Source organism: Myxocyprinus asiaticus, chromosome 37, assembly GCF_019703515.2.
Source record: "Myxocyprinus asiaticus isolate MX2 ecotype Aquarium Trade chromosome 37, UBuf_Myxa_2, whole genome shotgun sequence".
NCBI classification, from domain to species: domain Eukaryota; kingdom Metazoa; phylum Chordata; class Actinopteri; order Cypriniformes; family Catostomidae; genus Myxocyprinus; species Myxocyprinus asiaticus.
In genome coordinates, this window is record NC_059380.1 from 36,287,505 (window position 1) to 36,312,562 (window position 25,058).

The 25,058-nt window shown below is 34.6% G+C and overlaps 1 protein-coding gene across 6 annotated transcripts in view; it reads left to right on the plus strand.

Moving 5' to 3' along the window:
• LOC127427851 (ephrin type-A receptor 8-like) overlaps positions 1-25,058 on the plus strand; it is a 122,644-nt gene that overhangs the window by 53,062 nt on the left and 44,524 nt on the right. For all 6 annotated transcript variants that reach the window (XM_051675688.1, XM_051675686.1, XM_051675687.1 and 3 more), the window contains exon 3: positions 20,979-21,642. In XM_051675688.1, the coding sequence (XP_051531648.1) occupies positions 20,979-21,642 (664 nt within the window). The remainder of the gene's footprint in view (positions 1-20,978; positions 21,643-25,058) is intronic.

Here is a 25,058-nt window from a genome sequence, read left to right on the forward strand (position 1 = left end):
ATTGTTGTTCCTTGACAAATGGAGAGAAAATTGAGAGGTTTGCTCAGATTTTTCTCCTAAGAAAAATACTCTATTATTCTAATCACAAAAGTGTGAAGGTTCAGAAGAAATCTCAACAATATTTAACACTTTGCTCGGATTTTCCAACATACCAAAATCAGCAAACAATTGTGTGTATTAAAGAGAAAAAATCTGCAATCAAAAGTCATAGATTGTGATATGAACTCGAATGAGACTAAATGGAGACATTTGCTGTAGACTTGCGTCTCTTGCTTTTTTCCTGAGCAAGGAACCCAGTAATTTCACATTTGTCTTGTATAGATTTCTGAGGAGATCTCAAAAATGTTTAAAAATGCGTTCAGATTTGCCAAGATATCAAGTTATCTCAGCTATGCTCTACACATGAATTTTATAGCTCTATACTCGTGCTGTGTGTCAACAATTGTCTTTTAAGGGGAAATCTGAGACAAAGTTGATACTTCAATGAAACATGACTGAGAACTCTAGTAAGTCTCCTGAGCTATAAAAGAGCAACCTCTGAGCAATAATTGTTTCCTCTTTGCAGTGCCAGACTCCAAAGACAGTTTCTGTTTTTGGAACAAACAAAATGCTTACACATGCTGATCGTGTAGACGCTACATACAGTTTGTTTGGTAGTAACAGGCCTGACCCTCATGTTTAAGTGCTACAGCATTGTCTGTACTGCCAGTGGAATCAGTATTGATGGATTAAATACTTCAGCTCTCTTTGTGCCCTGTGATTCGCTTTAACAAAAGGATTTGCTGCACATACACTTCCCTCTATAGCCATCCGTCTTTTCAAGGATTCTGCACTTACATTTCCTTAAAATTCCGTCTTCCTCAGAATGCTACGTTAGAGATTACGGTTTCTATTTTACATTTTTTTTACACTATATGGCTATGATGTATACTATGTCACAGTGGAGGGGCCTTCGTGCTGTATGTGTCCCGCAGGTTTGATGATAAACCATTTGCTCGTGGCAGATTGTGTCACGTGAGGAGGACTTCTGCAACTCTGGTTCGCTTTACACACTCATTGAGCACAGGTACAAGAAAAGGTGGCATACAGTTAAAGCAAATCTGTCAGATGCATAATCATATAAGCTGGGGTTGATGCTTGTTTGGTCTGGGTAAGATACCCTACAGTGAATTTATACTGTTAAATTAGCTACAGGAAATCACTGTACAGAAATTCACTGTCAAACATATAGGGCCTTTAAGGACTAAGCTAGCACCAAGCACAGCTCTATTTGCTTAAAGTCATATGTGCAGAGTCAATGGGAATGACCATTAAGTTTTGATATTTTCATGCAAGCATGCACTAAGTCTATGTGCAAGTGGGTTTGGTGAAATTTCACGTTTAAAGCGCTAATGGGCTGGGTCAAGTGCAAATTAATTCTGAGGTTCTTCTCCGGTTATTGCACCATCTGCATCCTATATAGTCCATTCCCTGTCATGCACCTGCAATAAACAAAGACAGCACATTTATAAGAAGTTGGTAGTGTAAATGAACCGTTTGCAATCAATTAGAAGAGTAGAAATACAGACTTATACTCTTTTATACATTAACTGCATCCTTGTTGAATGTCTGGCATATTTTTATGACAGTGACCTGCTCCTTTTATACACATGGAAAATGTGGTTCATGGATTTGGATGTAGGCTCCATGAAATTGTAGAGAATGTAGGTATTATTAATCATATTGATCAAATGACACACAAATCATGGTTAGTATTAACAGTTACTGTATCCGCCTTCCAGGTTAGGCTGTGGATATTTTTTTTTTTTTTTTTTTTTGCACACACTTTATTTCTTCTGGTCGATTTTGCTTTAAAAAATAAATTCATTTATTGAAAATATATTTAAATGCTAATTGCTCTTCAAACGAAACTAAAATACTATCAAAATACTGAAGTGGTCAAAACAATCGTATATATCCACCTCCCCAAACCCAAAAGTTTTACCCTCTCCAACCTTTCGCAGTGACTTAAAAATCACTCTACGACAACAGGTGGGGAAAAAAATAAAAATAACATTTATATATATTGTATTTACTGTATATATATATATATATATATATATATATATATATATATATATATATATATATATATATATATACAGTAAATACAATTGTAAATATAAACATATAATAATAATAATTGAAAAATAAACCATGACCTCTAGAAAGATTAAAACAAATCAAATAAATGTTACTTTATAAAATGGCTACAACGGTGATTGCCAGGGACATCATTTGATGTTCCACTATATTGTTTAGAGTTTGAACATGAACTTTATTACCACATTGTGGTGGAATCTCCAAACTGTAAATGCAGGAACTGAGTTTAGAATTTGTGCTGAAACAAGACATGCTTCTAATATTATTTTGACCTATTTCTCAGGTAAGTAGCAAATTGCGCTTTGCGGCGCTCATATATATATATATATATATATATATATATATATATATATATATATATATATATATATATAAATATTATATATATTTAAATAAATAAAAAAATACATGATATGACCCTTATATTAAGTGGTAATTCTTTCAGTGTACAGAAACAGATGTTTAGTTACTGTGTACTAAAAGTTTTAGCTCACTCATAATAGTGACAAATATTATATTGTGCTCTCTCTGACAACTTCTCAACACATTTTATTGCTATCTCAGTCTCAGGTCCCGTGTGGTCTGAGTGCTTGTCACATCTCACTTTATCACCCCATATATTAAACTGAGTTTAGTTAAAGACTACAGATTAATGCTACAGAAATTAATTAACCAATGAAAATGTTGTCAGTGAGTACACAAATCGCTCCATAGTGACTACTCATAATGGACATTAAAGCTGTCTGTATATTATTCTCTGTGATGAACTGTTTTGCATCATAGATGAAGCCTTCCGTAAAAAATGTATAATAATAAAATCATTTAATTAAAACATTTCATAAATTTAATTATAAACTATTAGAAATGTATATACAGTAATTGTATTTTTTATTCTATAAATGGATATTCAGATTCATTATTATAAATATATAAATAATAACTTAATAAAGAATACTTATATTAGGTTATTTTCTGAGATGCTTTTGACGACATGCACAGCTCTCTTCACAAATAATTTTGCATCAACCTTATGTAATTTTTTTTGTGCATGTAAATATTAATGGAAAATGAGAATGGGTTGCATTCTCAGCAGGAACTTGACAAAAGGGAATAAAAGCCATCTTAAACTCTGGCCCGGGAAGATGGATTAAGATTGGATTAAAACAGCACCTTGACTATGAAATCCATCACGTTCCCTCATGCAAGTAGGAGGCTTATGGAAGTTTATGTGAGCATAAAGCAGAAAAGAGTGATGAGGAACTGATATGGTCTGAAACGTGAGAAAGATAGACATGTTGCGCGCACTTGTTACCTTCGATCAGCTTTGGTTTGAAATTTCTGCATCATCACCAAACATTTTTGTAAAAATAATGACAAATAGGTTTTCAAACAGGTTTCCTGAACACATCCTGAACATATTCCCTGAAAGGAAATAAAAGCTGTTGTTGAAGCGTCTCTAGTGTTCATTTTACCAGCAAACTGCAAACTCTGATATGTACAACGGGCCACGTAAAAATAATTTAGCAAAATTTATAAGGTATATTAACACTATACCTTATAATGTATAGTTGCACACTTCACTTCTTAATATTTAATGCAGGCTTACATAAGCACCACTAATGAAGGTTGATGCCAACATTGACCGATCCAGGGTCTTAATCCATTGTTATAGATCCTCACTCCAGCCGGCAAGACCTGAATCATTTATGCCCCTTCATGAACTCATGGTGAGATGTCTTTTTACTGTCCAGTTCTGGTTGGCTGATAGATGAATGACCCCAGGCTGACCCCTAACAGACATCTCAGCCTTATGCACATTCCTGTAGGGCTGCAGTCGCCATCGGCTGTCACTATACAGCAAATCACTCAGGCCCTGACAGCCGCTGTCCGATGACTTCATTATATGACTATCTGGCTCATGTTCGCTGTGACATGTCTATTGACACCCACCTCCTTTCCAACCCCTCTCGCCCACCAACCCACCACAATCGATCGGCGTGATAAGAAAGACAGGGACGTTGACAAATGGACTTTGAGAGTGAGATAATAGGGATGTATCCAGATGTCTACCCACTCCCCTGTTAACGTCAAACGTGTCACCGTTGGCACAGCATTAGTTTACGAGTGACTGCATCACCTTAATGGAGTCCAGAGAAAACTGTGTTTCGCTGTCACAAACATGCAATGATTGCATCACGATGTATTCACGTCAAGGCTATTTGCAAAGGGCTGGGAAAACATTCAGAGGTGCTGAGCAGTAAAAGCTAAATTAATGCATTAAAAGTAAATAACGTAATTTTTTTAACTGTTATTCAAATTAAAAAATGATGAAACTTTTTAGTTGGGATACTGATAAATTGTATAATATCAAAATATTATTGAGAAAAAATATATGTCAAAATGAAGATACTATGTAAAAATATTCTAAGAAAAAATGGTAAAATATGAATATGCAGTTCATTACAACTTGCGCATCATTCTTATTGCATTACAAATCATTCTTATTGCATCTTATTGAAATAATATCTTGCTAATTGCATATTACTAAAAATAAAAATTTTACTTAAAAAATATTAAACCATATTCAAACTAATCTTTATATAATAATTTTTTTTTTAACATAAAAAATAAACTTTTACATTGTAATACTAATAAATTGTAAAACTTCGAAAGTTTTTTCGTAATATTATGTAAAACTATTCTAAAAAACGGATATAAATTATATTAATTCATTACAATTTTTGCAAATATTTCATAAGGTCCAAAGGTTGATAGACTTTTGGTGTCATGACCATGTTAATACATTAAAAGTAAATTAATGTTACTTTAAAAAAATGACCATCAGATTCAGGCTAAAAATATAAAAAAAAAAAAAAATAAAAAAAAAACATTTAATTAGAGATATTAATAAATTGTAAAATATGATAATATTTTTAGAAAAATATGTTAAAGTTAAACTTTATTTGAAGATATTAGGTAAAAAAAAATATTCTAAAAAATGAAATAAATGATATAGTTTTAATATGTAATCCATTACAACTTTCACAAATACTTCATAGGGTTCAGTGTTTGGTAGACTTTTGGTGTCATGACAAACTTATTGTATTAAATTAAATAAACTGTTTTAAATTTGACCATCATATTTAAACTAAACTTAAAAAACAAAAATAAATAAAATAAAATAAATAATAATAATAAACTTTTTAAGCTTAAAAAATTACATTGAGATCTAAAACAATTGTAAAAAGTTTTTTATTTTTTTATTTTATTTTTTTTAAGATACTCTTTTTGAAGATAATATGTACAAGTATTCTAAGAGTAAAGATGTAATATGAAAACAATAAACGTAAATGAAAACATCTGGTAAAATGTGACCATCATTCAACCTAAATAAAACAAAAACTGTTGATTGTAAAATATTATATATTTGATGAGATATCAAATATATATATATATAATATGATCATAATAATGTTGTTCATTATTATTTATGTCACAACTGGTGGGCATGTGGTATAATAATTGTAATTAAATTAAAACATTTGGAAAAATATATATAAAAAAAAAATCTTTGAGATTACTCTAAAAAATATTACGTTTTACACTGTTCAAGATACTATGATATTGTAAAAAAATATTATTTTATAGAAAAATTAAACCATATGATATGAGGATCATTATGTAATTGCTGCTGAGAAGCTTCATCCTTTTCTGTCCAAATATACTGAATCATTTTAACACAGTAGTCTGTGAAGTCCTGATAGCTGACGTATAAAGCTTCTCAGTAACTTTAGCTGTAATTACATCAAGTACTTCAGAAAACAACAAAACTCCTACTTATCTACCTCGAAAAGTGTCGCATTTTTAAGTAAAGCAAGATGTTTGCTCTGCCCAGGACCACAGGCACTTGAATAAATACTGATATTTCATCACCTCTAAAGTGTTGAAGGAACAGCAAAGGTCTTGAGCAAATATTCTGCAGGGCCCAAAAGGTTGGTAGACATTTGGTGTCATGAAGATCTATTTGCACAGCAGCATTATATCAGTGTTCAGTGACGATATCTCCTCAGAGTAAAATTGAATTGCTCAAAGATACTATATCTTTCATAGCTCAAAAAGACTTCATGGATTTCTCAATTATGTTTTAGCATCAACTTTGTCTCAGATGTTTCTCTGTTACATAGGAGGAATACAAATAGACACAAATCAGTGAATTGTTTACATATTCTGAGTATAGAGCTATATAATCAATGTGGACAGTCTTGAACAAATTTGATAATAAATGTTTGAGTTCATATTGATTTTTTTGACCTTTGATAGCAGACTTTCGGACCTTAGCAAGTTTGAGATTACAAAGTTTTCTTTTCTTTCTATCTTCTGAAACTTTCGAAGAGATGTGAGATTACTTGGGTTTTTCCTCTGGACAAAAATCTGAGAGACAGGATATGTACTGTAAGTAAAATTCACAGTTTGTTTTAAATTTTTTCTCATTTCTGTTTATATTAAAGATCTCATTTGTGATTTTCTTTCCTATGGGTCAAGAATTCAGGCGTTGTTAAGCAGTTGTTAAGGTGTTATGTGTGGTTGCTAGGGAATTGTTAGGCAGTTGCTACGTGAAAATTCACGCTGGATCATAATTTCTTTTTTTCTAGTAAGACCTTTGATATTAGGGTAAAAATCGTATTCTTGATAACAATTTTTGTATTGTTTTCCTGTAAAAATATCTAAAAATCCTTAAGATCAATTAGATTGATCTTGTTTTAGAAACAACACTGCATAAGATATTTAGGTTTTTCAGAGAATGTATTTTTAACGTGTATTTTGTCTTACTGTACTGGCAGAGTTTTTATAGTCAAAACAAGTGAAAAAAATATAGTATTTAGAATATGTTACTGACCTTGAGTAATCTAACGGAATACATTACAAATTACATTTTACAGCATGTATTCTGTAATCTGTAGTGGAATATATTTCAAAAGTAACCCTCCCAACCCTGTTTACAAAGTTATGTCGACATACATCATAAAACGATTTTAAAGGATTTCTACTGAATATAGTACCCATTAATAGTTCCCTCAGAAAAATAGAATTGCTGTGACGTCAGAGGGAGACCCGATTTTCAGGGGTGACTCGATTTCTCACGACACCGGTGTTATGGATCAATTGGGATCATGTTAACTGCGGATGTGCATGTGCACGTGAATAAATTTACTTGAATTTTCAGCAGATTCGTTCAATGTGAATTGCCAAGGAGCTAAGAAAAGGTGTTTTACACATCATAAATGTTTTTTTGGTATCATTAATAACCCGCTTTGTATGATCGATGTCTGTTCCAATGAATTTGACACATTTTAAGAGTGATTTTAACATGGTTTCACAGTGTAACATGGTTGCCCATGTTTGTCAGAGTAGTAAACCGCATGTGGTCTTTTATTAAGTCTTTTATTTGCAGCACTAAACATCATAGGCTTATATGTGTCAACAATAGGCCTAAAAAGTTATAATAATTGTTGGTCTGTTGGTCTAGGGGTAGTGTGTTTGCTAACCATGGATACAGTCCTGGGTTCAATTTCCTGTGAGTACCTGCATTTTTATTTATATTGTTATAATAGCATAGCAATTTTCAAAGGTTCTGTGCATGACAATGTTGTATGTTTGACTAGCCATGACACTGCTAAAAGATGATCTTTCAGACAGTGCAATATTTTTGGTGGAGAGCAATTACAAAGGCCAAATTGACCAATGGGTAAGAATAAATGGTACTCTGAGAAAGCATGAGAAAGTTATTCAGAAACATAATCATTTTGTTTGTTAGGCAAAATATTTCATTTTTAAATCTTATAATTATTTGACAATTTTAAAAAGCCTGTAAACTTTGGAAAATGTAGTTCTCGTTTTTTTAGGAATTCAACCATTTTCAGAAAATTCATTAGAGTATACTGTAATTACTGGCTGTTAGATTCAGTTTCAATTTTTATTAAGTTATTTATAATATAATAAATTGTGTCTGTGTATGTGGTTTACAAAATTGTTTTTAATAGACCTGTTAAAAATACATCATAATCTGCAGCAAAGCTTCAAATATGTCCCAATTGATCAGGATTTGAATCCAGGTCGCTATGGTTACTACCAATATGTCTTACCACTGGACCAGTGTCCCATCTATAATTATTCATTCACTTTGTCAGAGAAAGTTACTCAAACTATTAGTTCATCAAGCCATTATTCGTTATAAAAATAAAAGCAATTGAAAGTACATTATTAACACATATCAGCATCTGATGCTTTAGTTTTGCAAATAAAAAAATTCAACATACGATTTACTGCTCAGACAAATGTAATCACCATTTCCCATTCAAACCAATGTCCCATGTTAACATAGGCAACCATGTGGCAAAGTAGTTAACATGGGCAAACGTACCCTGTGAAACGTTTAAAATTGCTCTTAAACTGTGTCAAATTCATTAGAACAGGCATTGATGAAAAAACTTGCTTTAATAATGATACCAACATTTTTTATAATGTGCAAAACGTCTTTTCTTTGCTCCTTGACAATTCACATTAAACGAATCTGCTGAAAAGGCAATTAAAATGATTCAAGTGCACGTGCTCATCCCCAGTTAACACGATCCCCAGTTGATCCATAACACCGGTCTTTCTGTCTTCTTGCTTCAGACCTTTTTTTCCTTCATCGGCAGTACAGCTACTGAATCCCTGTTATCTCCGCTGCTAAAGCACGATAATAAGTATGTTCCATTGTGTTCTTTTCGTTCTTCGCCTCACCAAACAACAACACTGTGTGCTAAATAAGTATAGCCAAGCGTATCTACATAGGCGGCAGCCAGTGAGCACAAGGATTCTCTTCTTCGATGTTTAGTGAAACACAGCGGGTCATGTGATTTCAACATGGTGAAACACACCCGCACCATGTAGAATAAAACACTTTTGATAGAAAACTATTATGAGTACAGTCATACTCATTCGTTAATGTGTAAAACTTTTTAAATTGGCTCCAAACTACTGAATGCACCTTTAATAAATACATCAACAAATACATAACGTGAAAGAGTCAATAAATGCATATGCAAATGAAATAGCAGACCCACATTCTCCATACATTAAGGCTGGGACAGAAACGTGTACATTCCTTTATCTTTTATAGCGAGAGCATTTTTTTTCAATAATGACAATTAGTTGTTCAAGAGCAAAGAAATATCCTTACAGAACACAGCTGGAAGACATAGTGTAGTTGCTTTTTAACTGTAAATCTATGACACAAAGAAATTGCATTGTATTAAATAATCATAGTGTATAAATTACTGGCAAAAATAGATATAAAAAGAAAAGAGAGATAAAAAGGACTACTTAAAATTCACATAATCTGATATCTTTAAGGCAGGCATATGCTTTTATCAGAGTAGACAACTCATACCACCAGTGGGATGGATACCTGAAAACACAATAAAAATCCAAAATTACCTTGTTTTTCAGAACATAATGTCAGTATTTTAAACAAAATGACAGCTCACCTCTTGAGTTGGTCACTGTTGCAGGTTCTGGTAAATATCTATTAAAGAAAAAAGACAATCTTATGGCTAGGAAACTACCAGTTACAGAAAGTTTTACTTTGTTAAGGTTAAAATATAAAGCACTTAATATGGACTTGCTCAACATTTTGCAAAACTTACCCATATGCTGTGCTGCCTTTATCAAGTAGTAACAAAATTGTCTGTTGTCTGATAACAGGCATAGTTTAATTCATTCTGTGATTATTATTTATAGGTTATAAGCACTAAAGTTGGTCCATCAGTCTCATGCCCTGCAGAGAGAGAAAAACAGATGTCATGAGCTCTTGGTTCTATTTTCATGAATTCTCATCATGATTATTAAATATATTTGCAAAAGATAACTGGATTCAGGTTTTATTTGGACATTGTGGCTACATTACTAAATAATTTATAATTATTGAATGCTTAGAGGTAGAGTTTGGGTACTTGAGTTTGGACTCGGACTCGAGTCCGAGTCACAAGTCCAGTTTTAATGGACTTGTCATGGACTAGGATGCATTTTTACTCGGACTTGACTCGGACTTGAGCCTTTGGTACTCTGGATTTTTTTCCGAGTCCAGCCGAGTCCATGACATTTGTTATGCAGTTAAATAAATAAATAACAAAACAGAAATTAATGAACACATCTCTGTCTGCATGCAGCTGTAATAGCCCCTGAAGTCGTAGACATAGCCAGAGTTGTTTCACTGTGTTTAAGAAAACACGCACACATACGTATGCGCGTGCACAGGCACACTCATAAGTCAACCAATACGCTTGAATGTTACTACAGAGACTACTGTATAACATCGATTACCGAGGTGGCTGGCACGACAAAAACATAAAGACAGTAATGTAATAGAAACTAAACAAGGCAGTTTCACATGACACGGAACCTGACAACTGGTAAAATTGCATGTGCCGTTTGTGCAGCCAAGATGGTGGCGTTCGCATTTCAGTTTCATCATGATTAAAAACTTAAAATCATGAACTTCATTGAGTCAAGTCACCCACATCATGTCTCTCACAGTTGACTAAAAACAGCATATCAAAATAAAAATACATAAAAATAGTATTAATATTGGATATTAAGTCTTTTTAGGCGTAATGTATCTACACATGTAGGCTTCTGTAGTCTCTTGTGGTCCACGCAGTGTTGTCAGCTTGAACTGGTCCATAATAGCTTGATGAATTAACTGTGTAACTTTTTAAATATTCGGGAGGAAAAAGCGGTATTACTAAAGCAGACAGCAACTCTAAACAGATAAACAGCACCTATATATTATTAATTGACTATTTTCAAAGCATTGACGAGCTGCTTAAAATACATTCTTTTACAGCATTTGTCCACCATTCACAACATTCAACCATGCACAATAAAATATTAGGATATTTTGGGCAGTGAAATGTTTTGTTTATAATTTAATTATAGACTATAAAATAAATGTATTATTCTATGACAGAGTTTGTGTATGAAGCTAAACTTCATGTCACAAGATTAATTTAGTGGTTATGATGTTTTTATTTAAAAAAAAAAAAAAAATGTTGTATTATTGTAAACCACCGGGTAACTTACGCACGTCTTTTTTAGCACACGCACATGGACGCATCAGGGATTTAGGTACACGAGCAGCATGCATAACTGCCTTGCATTGTGTAATTTCCCGCAAATTAACTAGAAAATCATGTCCGTGACGACATGGCCCTTATTTTATTTGTGGGCTTTTCCAGTGTTTTAGGATGTAGCAATTGCAGTCAAATCGTGAGACGTCACTTCTCAGTGAGTGCTAATTACTACTGTGTGGACTCATTTGGATGTACTGTATTTTCCCAAATCAGTCGGCAGATAGAGAAAAAAGATTCAGAAAGAAATCTCAATATAGAATATTATTTCTTTAGATAGGGATCATTTTAAATAAAACTAAATTAAATTGAATTGACAAATTGAAAATGAAATGCATATAAAAACTAAATTAAAATTCTAAACATAATAACCTTGGTTGTAATGACTAACGCAGCTTTCACTTTCTTTAGTCTATGTTTGAGTGGAGGGGAAAAGGCAACAAATAATTTAAATGTCAACAGAACGCAATTTGAATTGTGTTGAAGGACAGTTTTGCTTTCATTCTGAAACCACTTTGAATTTTGTTCAGCAGGGAACCAATCATAAAATATATATATGAAAGGCAACAGAGGTGTTTTTGGTACATTTATATTGACAGACTGTTTTTCTTAGTTGTAAAGTTTAAAATAAGCTTAAAATATTGATGTTGAGTTTACGGTTACAATTTTAATTCAGATTCATGAACAGATTAATTCGGACTCGGACTCGGTCTGTTATGGACTCGGTCTTGAATTTGACTCGGCCCCTTTTGGACTCGGACTTGACTCGGACTCGATTGTTTAAAGACTCGTACTTGACTTGGACTCGACTAAGGTGGACTCGAACCCAACACTACTTAGAGGATAATGTTGCAACAAGAAATATATTTTTGTGCAATTAGACATGTTAATGCTTAAAATAGTAACAGCTTGGAGAAAGTTTCGCCATACAGTTTACTGTATATTCGTCTTGAATTTTTTTATGTGAATGAGCTGAGAAAATTTAATCTCCCCAACACAAACAGTTACAACTATAGCGGTTGCAAAAGTGTTAAAAATCATAACTTGTCCAACCTCTTGCTCCCAAACAGCACATTTATGATAAACTGTAATCTTTAACTTCGCCACGGTTTCACTTTCAAAAACATCGAGTGAAGCAATAGAAAAATATGCAAATGCTCACTCCCATTTAACTGCACTAATGGGATTGGTTATCCCTGATAACTTTCCTGCTAAAACTACTAATGGGTAAATATTAAAAAAAGATATCAAGTTTACCTGTTGAGAGCGTTGACAGTCTGTGAAATTGGACAGTTGAGCTGCCAGGACTCCAGTGCTGCAAGTGAACCATTGATGCGGTGGCTTTGAAAGAATTTATTGACAGTTACATTAAAAAACCAAAATGGCAAGAATAAAGAACCCCTAATGCCAAATGCAAAGAACCATTTGATCACAAAAGGGTTCTTCAGGAAGATATGGTTCTAATAGAACTATTAAGGTCAGTAAAGAACCTTTGAAGAACCATCTTTTTTTAGAGTGTATCGCTGTCAAAGCCAGGAATTCAATTCAACAGCAGGAATTCAATTCAAATCAAGATTTCTCACTTGAGTGAAACAGGGTGGGGATGTTTTCAAGATTAATAGTCTGGCTTGATGCTACATTATTGTGTCACTGCAAATGCCACCCCAGGATGGGCAGTTGTTCTGTGTTGCTTTTGTCAAAGCAGAGTCAAAGGATTTTCACATCCAAGCCACTAATCTGAAATTAGATCACCCAGAAAAGACGTTTCTCTACCAGGTTTTTGGAGCTGTGTTTGACTTCTTACACTGCGCTTAAACATGAGTTAAAGGAAAAGATCACACAAACATGAACATTCTGACATCATTTACTTACAAAAAAAAAAAAAAGAAAGAAAGAAACATGACACTACCAAAAAACAATGCCATGGTACTTCTTTGTAAGTATTATGCATATATTATTTTGCATAACTCGTTATTTCAAATGCTTTGTACGGAGAAAGCGAAAACTAATGCAATGCATATATGTGCATATTTTTCAGTGACATCTTCTATGGATGACTCTTGGGATGCATTTAAAAATGGCTTTTGCTCTTTGCAGTGACTGAATGTTTACAGCTGTGTTTTTATTAACAGAACAGATTTTCATGAATGGAAGTATAAAGAGAAGGATATCACTGGGTTGTAAACTGACAGAGGTTTGATGTGTCCCATGAAAATAAGATGAGATAAAAAAAACAAAAACAAAATAAAGACACTTCAGGGTTTTATTTCAAAAGAAATCAAATAAATAAATAAATGCTAAATGATTCCTTTCATGTAACAAATCAAGGTGCTCTGTCATGAGACTTTTGTATTTTATTGTCTATTGATCAGCACTTGGAGATTATATTATATATATCTAATATATTGATTATATATATATATATATATATATATATATATATATATATATATATATATATATATATATATTAATTGCTTTTTATTTTGCCCTTTTTAAAACAAAATCTGGTAATTTCATAAATATATATATATATATATAGAGAGAGAGAGAGAGAGAGAGAGAGAGAGAGAGAGAGAGAGAGAATGTATAAATGCCTATTTTGCATACTAAAATTACTTAATTTTTATAGTAAATTAATTATTTGCTATTTATTTTTATTAATTTAAAACCTAATCAGCTATTTTAATAAATAATTAACATATAAATGTGTATACAAACACACACCCACACATACTATTTTTCTCACTAAAACTACTTAATTGCTATTTTTAATTTATAGATTTTTTTTATTTTGTCATTATTAAAAAACAGAAAATGTAAATAATAACATAAATATAAATGTATGATATATGATATAAATGTATAATATTTCATATTTTGTCCACTAAAATGACTTAATTGCTATTTTAATTTGGGCTGTCAATCGATTAAAATGTTTTATTAAAGTAATTACATGACTTGCCAACTAATTAGTCAAATTAATCACAATTAATCGCATATCAATATTTGCTGAGAAAGGCTTCCAAATACAGATAAATTAATATAAATAATATTTTAAATAATCAGATAATTCAGATATTCAGAATTAAATCTATTGCATTATTGCAGCAGACAAGTAAAGCATTGATTAGGCAATACAAAAAGTGGCTTTAGAAATCGATACATTGTTTGTTTTATTCCCATTTCAATGAACGTATGCCTACATTTGACAGCAGTCCATTTTGCAACTGAGTTCATCAATCTGTTCTGTTCTCACAGAGGCATTCTTGCGTTCCATCTGCACTCTTTTTATTTGTCGGTCTATGAGTCAGACAGACACTTTTGGAACATCTCACTGGTTTTCAGCCTCATTAATGCCGTGTTTTTAGGATGCTGTGTCAATTTTAATATTCAGTAGTTTCAACTTTTAAAATTGCATCTCAAGACCCTTGAATTCTGTTGCGCTTCATCCAGCTGTCATGAAAGTATTCTGCGTAGCTCTCATTCTGTGGCAGCGCTGCTTATGAGGTCTGTTGAGGCGAGCTGACTGCCCCCTGCTGATGCGCCTCATAAAAACATGACGTTACATGTACCTCAAGCTTTAATTTCTCCGGTGACAGGAAAATACATACTTGTATTACAGAATTTATGTACTGGTCAGGAGGAATGATTAACTGCATTAATTGTTTAAATGTTAAAATTTCTTCATTATTAAAAATAAATCAGATAATTAAATAATTAACAAATATAAATGTATAATGTTAATTAAATTATTAATCACTTAATTACAGTATTAAATACTGTGTTTACATCTTCAGTACAGCTGTGTGAGTTTGAAGGATCAATTAATTCCCTTAAATGATTGAAGAAATTAAATCCACAAATCTCGATTCAAAAAAATAACGCATTGATATCGATACAGAGATTATGTAGATTAGCTCCATCTACATACAAAGGAGTTTCAAGATGAAAAATATCTGCACAAAAGGATTTTCTTTGTGCCTCCCAGTAATACCATCACTTGGATTCATTTAAATCGTTTTCTTCACAGATCTCTTAATATGTGATGTAGTTAAAAAAATGTATAATAAATATCGGGAAGCTTATGAAAAGACTAACCAAATTGCTCACACCCCTCGAGCCAACCTGAATACGCTTCAAAAGCACTAATAAAATGTATTAGATTTTTTCAGAGTGATAGATTTTAACACTCTCATCTAATCATTAGAGCAAGGACAAATTCAATTTAACTGATAAATACTTAATGTGGGAGGCTGGTTATAGAGTATGCTCGAGTCCTACATTTTAATTACCGCAACGGGCTTTTTGTAGTTCCCCCTTGGGAAGTGCATGACGAGGTAAGGTCAGGAAAGCAAGAAAATCTGCCGTTCTGGAAGATCTATGTGTGAACAGAGGCCGAGTTCACTGTGGCCAAGCTTGAGGCTTCTCTGAGGTCAGCATTTTCCCTTTCAATTAGGCCCACCAAGCCTGTAATGTATTCAGGGGGAGCGATCTGTCCAAGGCCATTGGGAGCTGAATTCTAGCGTTACCCCTTGCACCGCTCTTCATGTGTGCTTAGGTGGGTTTAAACTTTTACTTTTCTGATTACTGTTCATAAATTTGTTGGGGAATCAGAGAATCTGGGGGGGGGGGGTTGTTGGCCAATTCAAAGACTTAGTGGGAAGCTTTTACAACGCCATGATACCAATGTTGTGGGTTGTGGTGTGGTTTCATTGCTGTGTGGTTGCTAGGGTATTCTTAGTGGTTGTTAAAAGAGTGCACTCCCAAGTCTTTGTGATATTCTGGTCTCTAGATATGGCTAGGGTCCCTCCTTCAATGTATGTTTTTTTATTATTATTATTATTTATTATTATTTTTTTACCTGTTTTATCATGCCAATTGAAAATCATATGTTTGATTGCTTTTAAAAGAAATAGCACATCTTTCCTCAGCAAGCCACACGATTTTAGGTATCATTCATGTCCATAGCACAAATGGTGTAGTATGAGTTACATGCTGAATTTTAATACTTAGGCTTAGGCATTTGTTGCTCTGCCATGACAATAGTTAACCTGAAAGAGCAAACAAGCCTGATTTAATGAAAATTACGTGACTTTAACGTGGTTCAGTACACGTATAGCGGTAGTGCCGAGGTGAAATGTCCACTGTGTGGTGCTATAAGCAATTAAATTTTCTCCCAAACAGATGAGGTTTTTAAGGTTAATGCTCTATTGAGTTAAACCTGCCTTCCCTCCCAAAACCTTAAACCTAACTGATAGCGTTGTGAAAAAGCTAATGTGAGATGAAAAAAGCAATTGCTGAAGCAACTATGTCATTTTGTAATGATTCTTTGATCCTTTTTCCACACGTTGACTCGCATGCTCTTCAGGACTCATAACCTGGTCCTTTGCATTGCAAGTGCAACACTCTATCAGTTGAGCTACTGCACAATTTGACCATGCTTGAACAAGCTTGTAAATGTATTTGGTTATCTAATGTAAATGTTAAAATTTATCAGGTAGCCTACAAGTCATTGGCGATAGAAAAAGTGTTTAGATGTCATAAGATAGCATTGTGTGAGGAACAGGGCGAAGGGTAAAGGGACACTACACACTACACTTCGTGCTCCACTCACTCCCATTCAAACGCATCCGAATGCAGCAGAGCGGAAATGTAAGCTCATGTGAAGAAATGTCATACTACGCGTACCAGAGTTCAAGTTAGGTGAACTCTGAACTGCGAATTCGTACGACAAGAGGATGTGCGACCAATAGGAGACCGAAACGTCACATGCTAACCTCTTGGTTCAATTCAAAGGATACATATTTCAAAGCTGCGAGATTTATTGTTGCAGAAAAGTGAGCAGACAATATATTTAAAAATGTTTAATATAATATTATTTGTTATTTGTGATTCATTATTTACTTACACCAGAAGCCCTCCCGCATGACATCTTATCCTGGTTCGTTGTGTTGTTTGAAAAAGTGTGACAGCCCCTTAAGCATTTATGAACTGGTAATCTGCTATTTTACTCATGATTTGTGTGAAAATTAATAAAAGTCATTGTTGTTGTAGTGTTCATTTCACCAGGAAATTGTCGCGATATGTAAAACAAGCCAAGTAAAAATTATTTTGCAGGTATAGTAACGTGATTCTATGAGACCAGGTTAAAAAAGGTAGTTCATGCTAAAAATAATACTCCTCTATAATAATCATCACTATAGTGACCCTTATGGCAATGTTAATACAATACATAATTGTGTTTAGAAGTAGAGCAATATATCGGTTTTACGATTAATCTGTGATGATAGTTGCTTTTTTGAACTATCGGTTAGGGATGCACCGATACCACTTTTTCTCTTCTGATCTGATTCCGATATCTGAAATCTCAGTATTGGCCAATACCGATCCCGATCCGATACCAGTGCATAATCAGTTTAGAATATCTTTACATTATTGTGTGGAACTAATTTTACATTTACATTTATGCATTTGGCAGATGCTTTTATCCAAAGCAACTTACAGTGCCCTGATTACAGGGACAATCCCCCTGGAGCAACCTGGAGTTAAGTGCCTTGCTCAAGGACACAATGGTGGCTGTGGGAATTGAACCAACAACCTTCCACTTATCAGTTCAATGCTTTAGGCCACTACACCACCATATTGTAGCAGCAAAATTAACAGGAATTCCAGTATAAGTCATCAGTAGAAAAGAAGGCGTTTTTCAACTTCTATCTGGACTTTAAAGGATTCAGAACTCTTTTTTTTTTTCAATTTAGTTGTAAGATATCAGCTCATTTTTCATTCACACAATAATATATTATAATAGTAATATATAGTAATATATCTCAATCATGCACCTTTTGTCACGGATCCACCGGTCTCTCTTTCTCTTTCTTCCTCACTGCCGTCAGCGCTCACTCTCCCCTGAGTTCTGATTACACGCACCTGCATATCATTAGTGGCTAATCAAGGACTGCATATATACCCCGCTTTCACACACACTCTTTGTCTGTTCTCATTGATAGTATCTCTGAAACTCCACACCTTTCTGCTATATCAAACATACCTGTGTCTTCATTATTGCCTGCAAGTACTGTATCATAAGACTGTTGTGAGTTATCTGTTCATCGTGTCTATACCCTGTCTGGATATTACTCACATGCTATTTGCCACTCTGCTCAACTGGATTTACTCACAATGTTTAACATCACTGTTTCGATCATCTGTTCAATAAACCCTGCTACTGAGTTCATATCTCTGCCTCTGTGACACCTTTAACTTTTAAAACCCTCACGCTTTTATTTTGACATTCTGAACTCTCCAGGAAGTCCTGTATGTGTCTGTTTGTAGGCAAGTTCACAGTAGTTTAATTAGATTCTTATTCAAATTCTGGTAAAAATGCACCTCCGGTGCTGTTCTGAATGCATATTATAAGTGAACCGAACTATTGAGCATCTACATCTGAGATGTTGTTTGTGAGTAGCGCTCAAATATTGCGCACCGCTGTGAAGGCTAAAAATAGCCACGGGTGTGTGTGTAAACAGAGCAGCGCCATTCAATAACGCTCTGGAGCTGCACGTGCATTTTGTATATTTACTTATTAAACACAGCCTCTTGTGATTCACAGAGCTATCGCACATCTTCAAGTGGCTTTGAAATAAATGCATGATTCATATGAACTACTTTAATTGTGTTTTAATGGTTCTTTTATGTCATTTTTTGAGCTTGACAGTAACGAACATGACTAACACACAGTATCGGATTTGGATCGGGCTCGTCGGACCGATACCCGATCCGTTTATAAACATCAGTATACCAATCCAAGTATCGGATCGGTGCATCCCTACTATTGGTTATCTACAAAAAGTAAAAAAAAAAATAAAAAAAAACTCCAAAATGGTGGAATTCTGTGGCAGGCGCAGGATCCTACAGGATCCTTGGTTCTACAACCAAGTGAGGGCAAGAAAAAAAATGTGAAAACCTGCCTCGTCAGCACAAAATTTGTGTCTCCAACTTCAAATCTTATGAATAATTATAAACCTTATTCCTCATTAATCCCTCATTAATTCCTCTTATATATATTGTATATATATATATATATATATATATATATATATATATATATATATATATATATACACAAAACTCTTAATCTTGTGAATATATATGCTATAAAAGATTAATACTTAAATATAGAGCATTTTATCGAAGCGAATTCTCCGTCATTTCAAAATATGAGCCATTGTATGTTTTGGGCTTGTATACAGTTTTTTTTTTTTTTTTTAAGTCCCATATTTTGGTCTAAATCTTAACCTTCATCTACACCTTTTTCTGGTTATTACTGGGATTTTGTCTAGAACCGTTTGCGTTCATATATTTGCGAAGAGCATATTTCGCACCTAAGATCTAAGTGAAGTATTTTTCTTGCCTCATAGATACATCAACATACTCATCTTGTGTAAATAATAACACAAAGACATTCATTATTTTTGTCTACTCATGTCTGTATTGCCAGATTTCAGTTGCAAAGAATCCCCAAGTGTCATCTGTCCACTCTGCTTATCCGGCAGCACTCCACTTTTAATTACCGGCGAATATTCAGCATTCGCTCGCAGTGTACGTGTGTGTTGTCCGTAGAGCTTGGTGTGAGCTCTGAGAGATGAAAGACCTGCTGTGTGGTGGAACATAGTGGCTCCCTCCTCATGGGGATCATCCTCTGTTGGATGTGAGGTCTTTCAAAGTGCAGCTAGCCTTCTACTTGCCTGCTTTACTATTTCATGAGCGAGCCGAAAGAGAAGAGCTAATTGCCTGCAGACAGCTTGACTGAAACATCAGTGCTACATTTTCAGATCAGGCCTACACAAAAGAAAATCAACTGTACTTTCCCTCTAAACAATTTTTCTTGCTAGAGCTCTTTTATTAAAAGGATAGTTCACCCCAAAATTAAAGTTCTGTCAAATCTTTATGACTTTCTTTCATGTGTGGAGCACAAAAGTAGATGTTAGGTAGAATGTTAGCCTCAGTCACCATTTAAGGAAAGCAATTCCTTGCTTCCTCAGTTTTGCACATTCACATTGATGAGCATTTCCAATTTTTGCTTCAAGCTCATGATATGAATCTTTAATTTCAATTGCAACTCATAAAAAAATATTTATTCATGCCTGATTATTTGCATTGCATTAGAAAATGCTTAAATTGCACAAAAATCATCCATGAATAACGAGGTATTCTGTTATTTGGGAAACACATGCCACATTCATCACAATATGAAATTAATCTTAAGCACAGGAATGCAATGCAAAATGTAAACATTTTAAAGAAACTCTTATGAGTAGCAATATGCCATCACAATAATAATGCACTGATTTAAAAGAATCTTCATTCTACAAATATGAAAATCCACGAATGAGATCTCTTTTTGCATTAAAGATGTGTTTGTAATAGAAGCTTCTATACGTAAAGGGAAAGTTCAAAATGAACATTCTGTCATCATTAGCTGGGTTTCCATCCACATATTTGTATGTGAATTTTGGGATATTGGATAAAAAAATGCTGGATGCTAATAAAAATGACTATTCTCCCCCTTATTTTGTTCTAAACCTGTATGACATTCTGTTCTTCCAAAATGGAACCATTATCAGTATAAAATTAGCTCTCTGATTCTCTGTTTCTCTTTGGCAGTGGGATGCAATCAATGAAATGGATGAGTATTTCACTCCCATCCATACATACCAGGTGTGCAACGTCATGAGCCCAAGCCAGAACAACTGGCTCCGAACCAACTGGATCCAGCGAGACGGTGCCCGGCGTATCTACATCGAGATTAAATTCACGCTGCGTGACTGCAACAGCATGCCAGGTGTACTCGGCACCTGCAAAGAGACCTTTAACCTGTACTACTATGAGACCGACCGCGATATTGGAACAAGCATCTGGGAGAGTCAGTTTTCCAAAATCGACACCATCGCGGCTGACGAAAGTTTCACGAACGTGGACCTAGGCGTGCGGAGACTCAAACTTAATACTGAAATTCGTGGCGTGGGGCCGCTCAGCAAACGCGGCTTCTACTTGGCGTTCCAGGATATTGGAGCTTGCATTGCCATCGTTTCAGTGCGAGTTTACTATAAACGCTGCACGGGTATGGCACGGAATCTTGCCATCTTCACAGACGTGGTAACGGGGGCGGATTCATCCTCACTCGTGGAGGTCAGAGGTCAGTGTGTGGACCATGCAGAAGAAAGAGACACACCCAAGATGTACTGCAGCGCGGAGGGGGAGTGGCTTGTGCCTATTGGACGATGTGTGTGTAGCGCCGGGTTTGAGGAACATAGAGACAACTGTATTGGTGAGTGGCAAAGTTTGACTTATTTCTTAAAGCTGATGTGCAGTGTTGCGGAGTAACTATGTCTGCACTGATACATGTATCTGCGCTGAACGGAACGGACACAGGGCCTTCGGTACGGTACACGCATTCACACGAATGATTACATACAGTATCTTAGCATGCGTGAAACCAATATTAAAACAACATATAACGAACAACACAAACACAAAAATAACTAAAATGATAAAAGATTGCAGAGCAACAAGGGACCGCACAGAACCAAAACTTAACAACAGAGTGTCACACGGTACACTAGAAACTGTGGCTCAGATAAATGCATGAGAAGTTTATACTAGCTAGCTCGCTATTTTTCCCAACTGTGATGGAACTAAACAATATATAAATATTTCAGACTTAAATAAGCCAGTGATTGACCGCCACAGTCTCTAAAATTTGTTGTTTGGGAGCATTATGATTTCGCAGTGAACTACAGTAATACTGGGCAATGAGTAGTGAACAGGACAAAGGCTGTGTGTCGGCTCTGTTTCACCAAAGTCGGTATGTCTCAAGAAGCACATCTAACATGATAACTCATTCGTGGCAATATTATCCACATGTGTATCTTGAGCTTACGGGAGAATATCATAAACAGCCTGTGCAAGTTTCTCGCCATGGCGTTCAAGCAGAATCTCGCTGCAAGCTCAGACAGGGTTAAAGCGATAATGAACGCCATAGTAGTATTTATTGCTGCAGATATGCGACCATACTCAGTCATCGAGAACACAGGATTTAAGCATCTGCTTAATGTGCTTGAGCCCCATTATAAAGTTCCTACAAGAACGCATTTCAGCAATTCTGTAGTGCTTGCTCTAAGCATGCACTTTAATTGTCCAGCAGGGGACACTGTCAATGCTAACAGATCTGCACTCTCCTCTGATAATGTGGATATTTCTGATTTCCCTGAAAAAAAAAAACAAAAAAAACTTGAAAATTGAATGATAAGAACTTGAGCTGAAAGGCAAAAGACACAGAAATCTGCACTGCTAATGTCTTAATTTTGTTACAATTATTGTAATTGCACTTTTTTATTTTATTATTATTATGTTTTTATAGAATATGCATATAAGAGGCTCTTAAGTTTTGTATTGTAATTTCGTTGAAGAAATAGTGCAGTCATGTAGAAATGAGCCTTCACAATAAGAATCGTTTCCCATCAGCCACTGTGTTTTCAATATAAATAATTTAAAGAAAGATTCTTTGTTTTCCATGCTGTACCGAAAACATACCAAACCGTGCCCCCAAAACTGAGTACCGAACTGTGAATTTTGTGTACTGTTCGAGCCACTAACTAAAAGTAGCAACGCTACTAATTTAACTACATTTTTCAGTAGCGTGACAGTTACAGCTAGCTAGCTGCAATCAACTATCTACTGTATCTAGCTATCTAGTTAGCCAACTAGCTAGCTAACTAGCCCTATACCTTTTATCTTCCCAAAAATCCTCTTTCAATCTCAATGAGCATGTTCAATTGTTGCTCATTCACTCTTTAAAAAAGGAAATAAGGCTCTGTGTTAAACCATTTGAAAGATGGGCTGTTTATTTAGTTCCTTTCTATGTTCTAACTCATTTTCAGAGCTCTTGTTGCATGGCCATACTTTACAGTATGTTTCACTGGATACATGACTAAATGCTGGGGAATTGTTATTAATTCAATTTCCCTCTTCTGTGCCAGTACTAAAATGTTCTATGTCCAGCATATTACTCAAACCGTCACAAATACTCATATTTTGTCAGGTAATTTTCTGCTCGATCTGTGGCTAATAGCACTCACGGCAATCCATTTCCTCTCTTGCTCCTTTCAAAAGCGCTGCCTCTGTCTGTGTGAGTCAGTAAAGGTATATGTCTGAGCCACAGAGTCAGGCTTTTGCTGTCTAAACTGGGTCGCTGTGCTAATGCTCTCCCTGAACGTGCCCTGTTCTAGTCACGCACAGCTCAGGGACATACTAGCATGCTAACTAGGCTGCTCTTAGACACTGCCGCCCCCTCATGAAAAAAGATAAAGTCTGCTTACTACTCTTAAAGCAATAAGTTCAATCAAAAATGAACATTTTACCATTATTTACTCAATCTCATTTAATTTCAAACCTGTTTGATTTTTCGTTGAACACAAAAGTAGAAATTTCTGAAAAATCTTCATGCAGCTAGTTTCCATATAATTCAGTTCATAGTGACCATGTCTGTCAAGCAAAAACAAAAAACAAAAAAACAAAAACAAAAGAAAATACAAAAGCAAAAATAATAATAATACAAAACCCACCAAAAAAGTATTCCAAATGACATATGCTCTAATATGGTTTTCTGAAGCTATATTATAGTTTAAAGTTGTTAATTTAAGTGTTTTTTAACTGATTATTATGTGTCAGTGTTTGTATCCAGATTAGAAAATGCTGCATCATGTTCGGAAACAACATATGCAAGTATCTATGCTGTTTTTTGTGTCGATGACATCAATGCGCTATTTCTTTTCTGGATGCAAATGCAGGCTAGATGCAAGCTTTGGCGGAGAGGAAGATATCAGTGAAAAATTATGTAATTTTCTTTACAGTCTTAGTCTTTTCTTCACACAAAGTTATCCAACCTAGTCTCATAGAACGTAACTATTTTTTTTTTTGCAAACTGACTTGTACATGCCGAATTCGTATTGTATTTTTCACTCTATTACTCACACACTGCTATGTTATGATATCGAAACCCATTTACTATAATGCATCATTTGAAATACGATACATTTTAGCACTTGTATTAAAGACTCACCTATATTTACACACTTATTCCAATGTGATTAGCTTCCATGGTAGCTCATCTCATAGAGTGTTGGACTTCATACTTGGAAGGCCGCGCTTTGACACCAGTCAAGCACGCAAGCTGACACGTAAGATGAGAGTGTCATAGGAGCAACACGAAATGACGTGGTTGCTTCAGAAAATGTGCTTTGCATTTCTCGTTTTGTTCTTGGACACTATCGATTAGGTTTAGGCATTGGTTAAAGGGATAGTTTATCCAAAAATTAACATTTTCTCATCATTTATCCTCATGCCATCCCAGATGTGTATGACTCTCTTTCTTCAGCAGAACACAAACAAAGATTTTTAGAAGAATATCTCAGCTCTGTAGATCGATACAATCCAAGTGAATGGTGATCAGACCTTTGTAGCTCCAAAAATCACATAAAGGAAACATAGAAGTAATCCATAAGACTCCAGTGGTTAAATCCATATCTTCAGAGGCATTATAATAGGTGTGGGTGAGAAACAGATCAAAACTGAAGTCCCTTTTTTTCCCTAAATCTCCACTTTTACTTTCACTTTTACATCTGAAAGTCAACTATTCCTTTAAGGGTAAGGATGTCAGTTTTGTACTTACCTCTTTTTTGATCA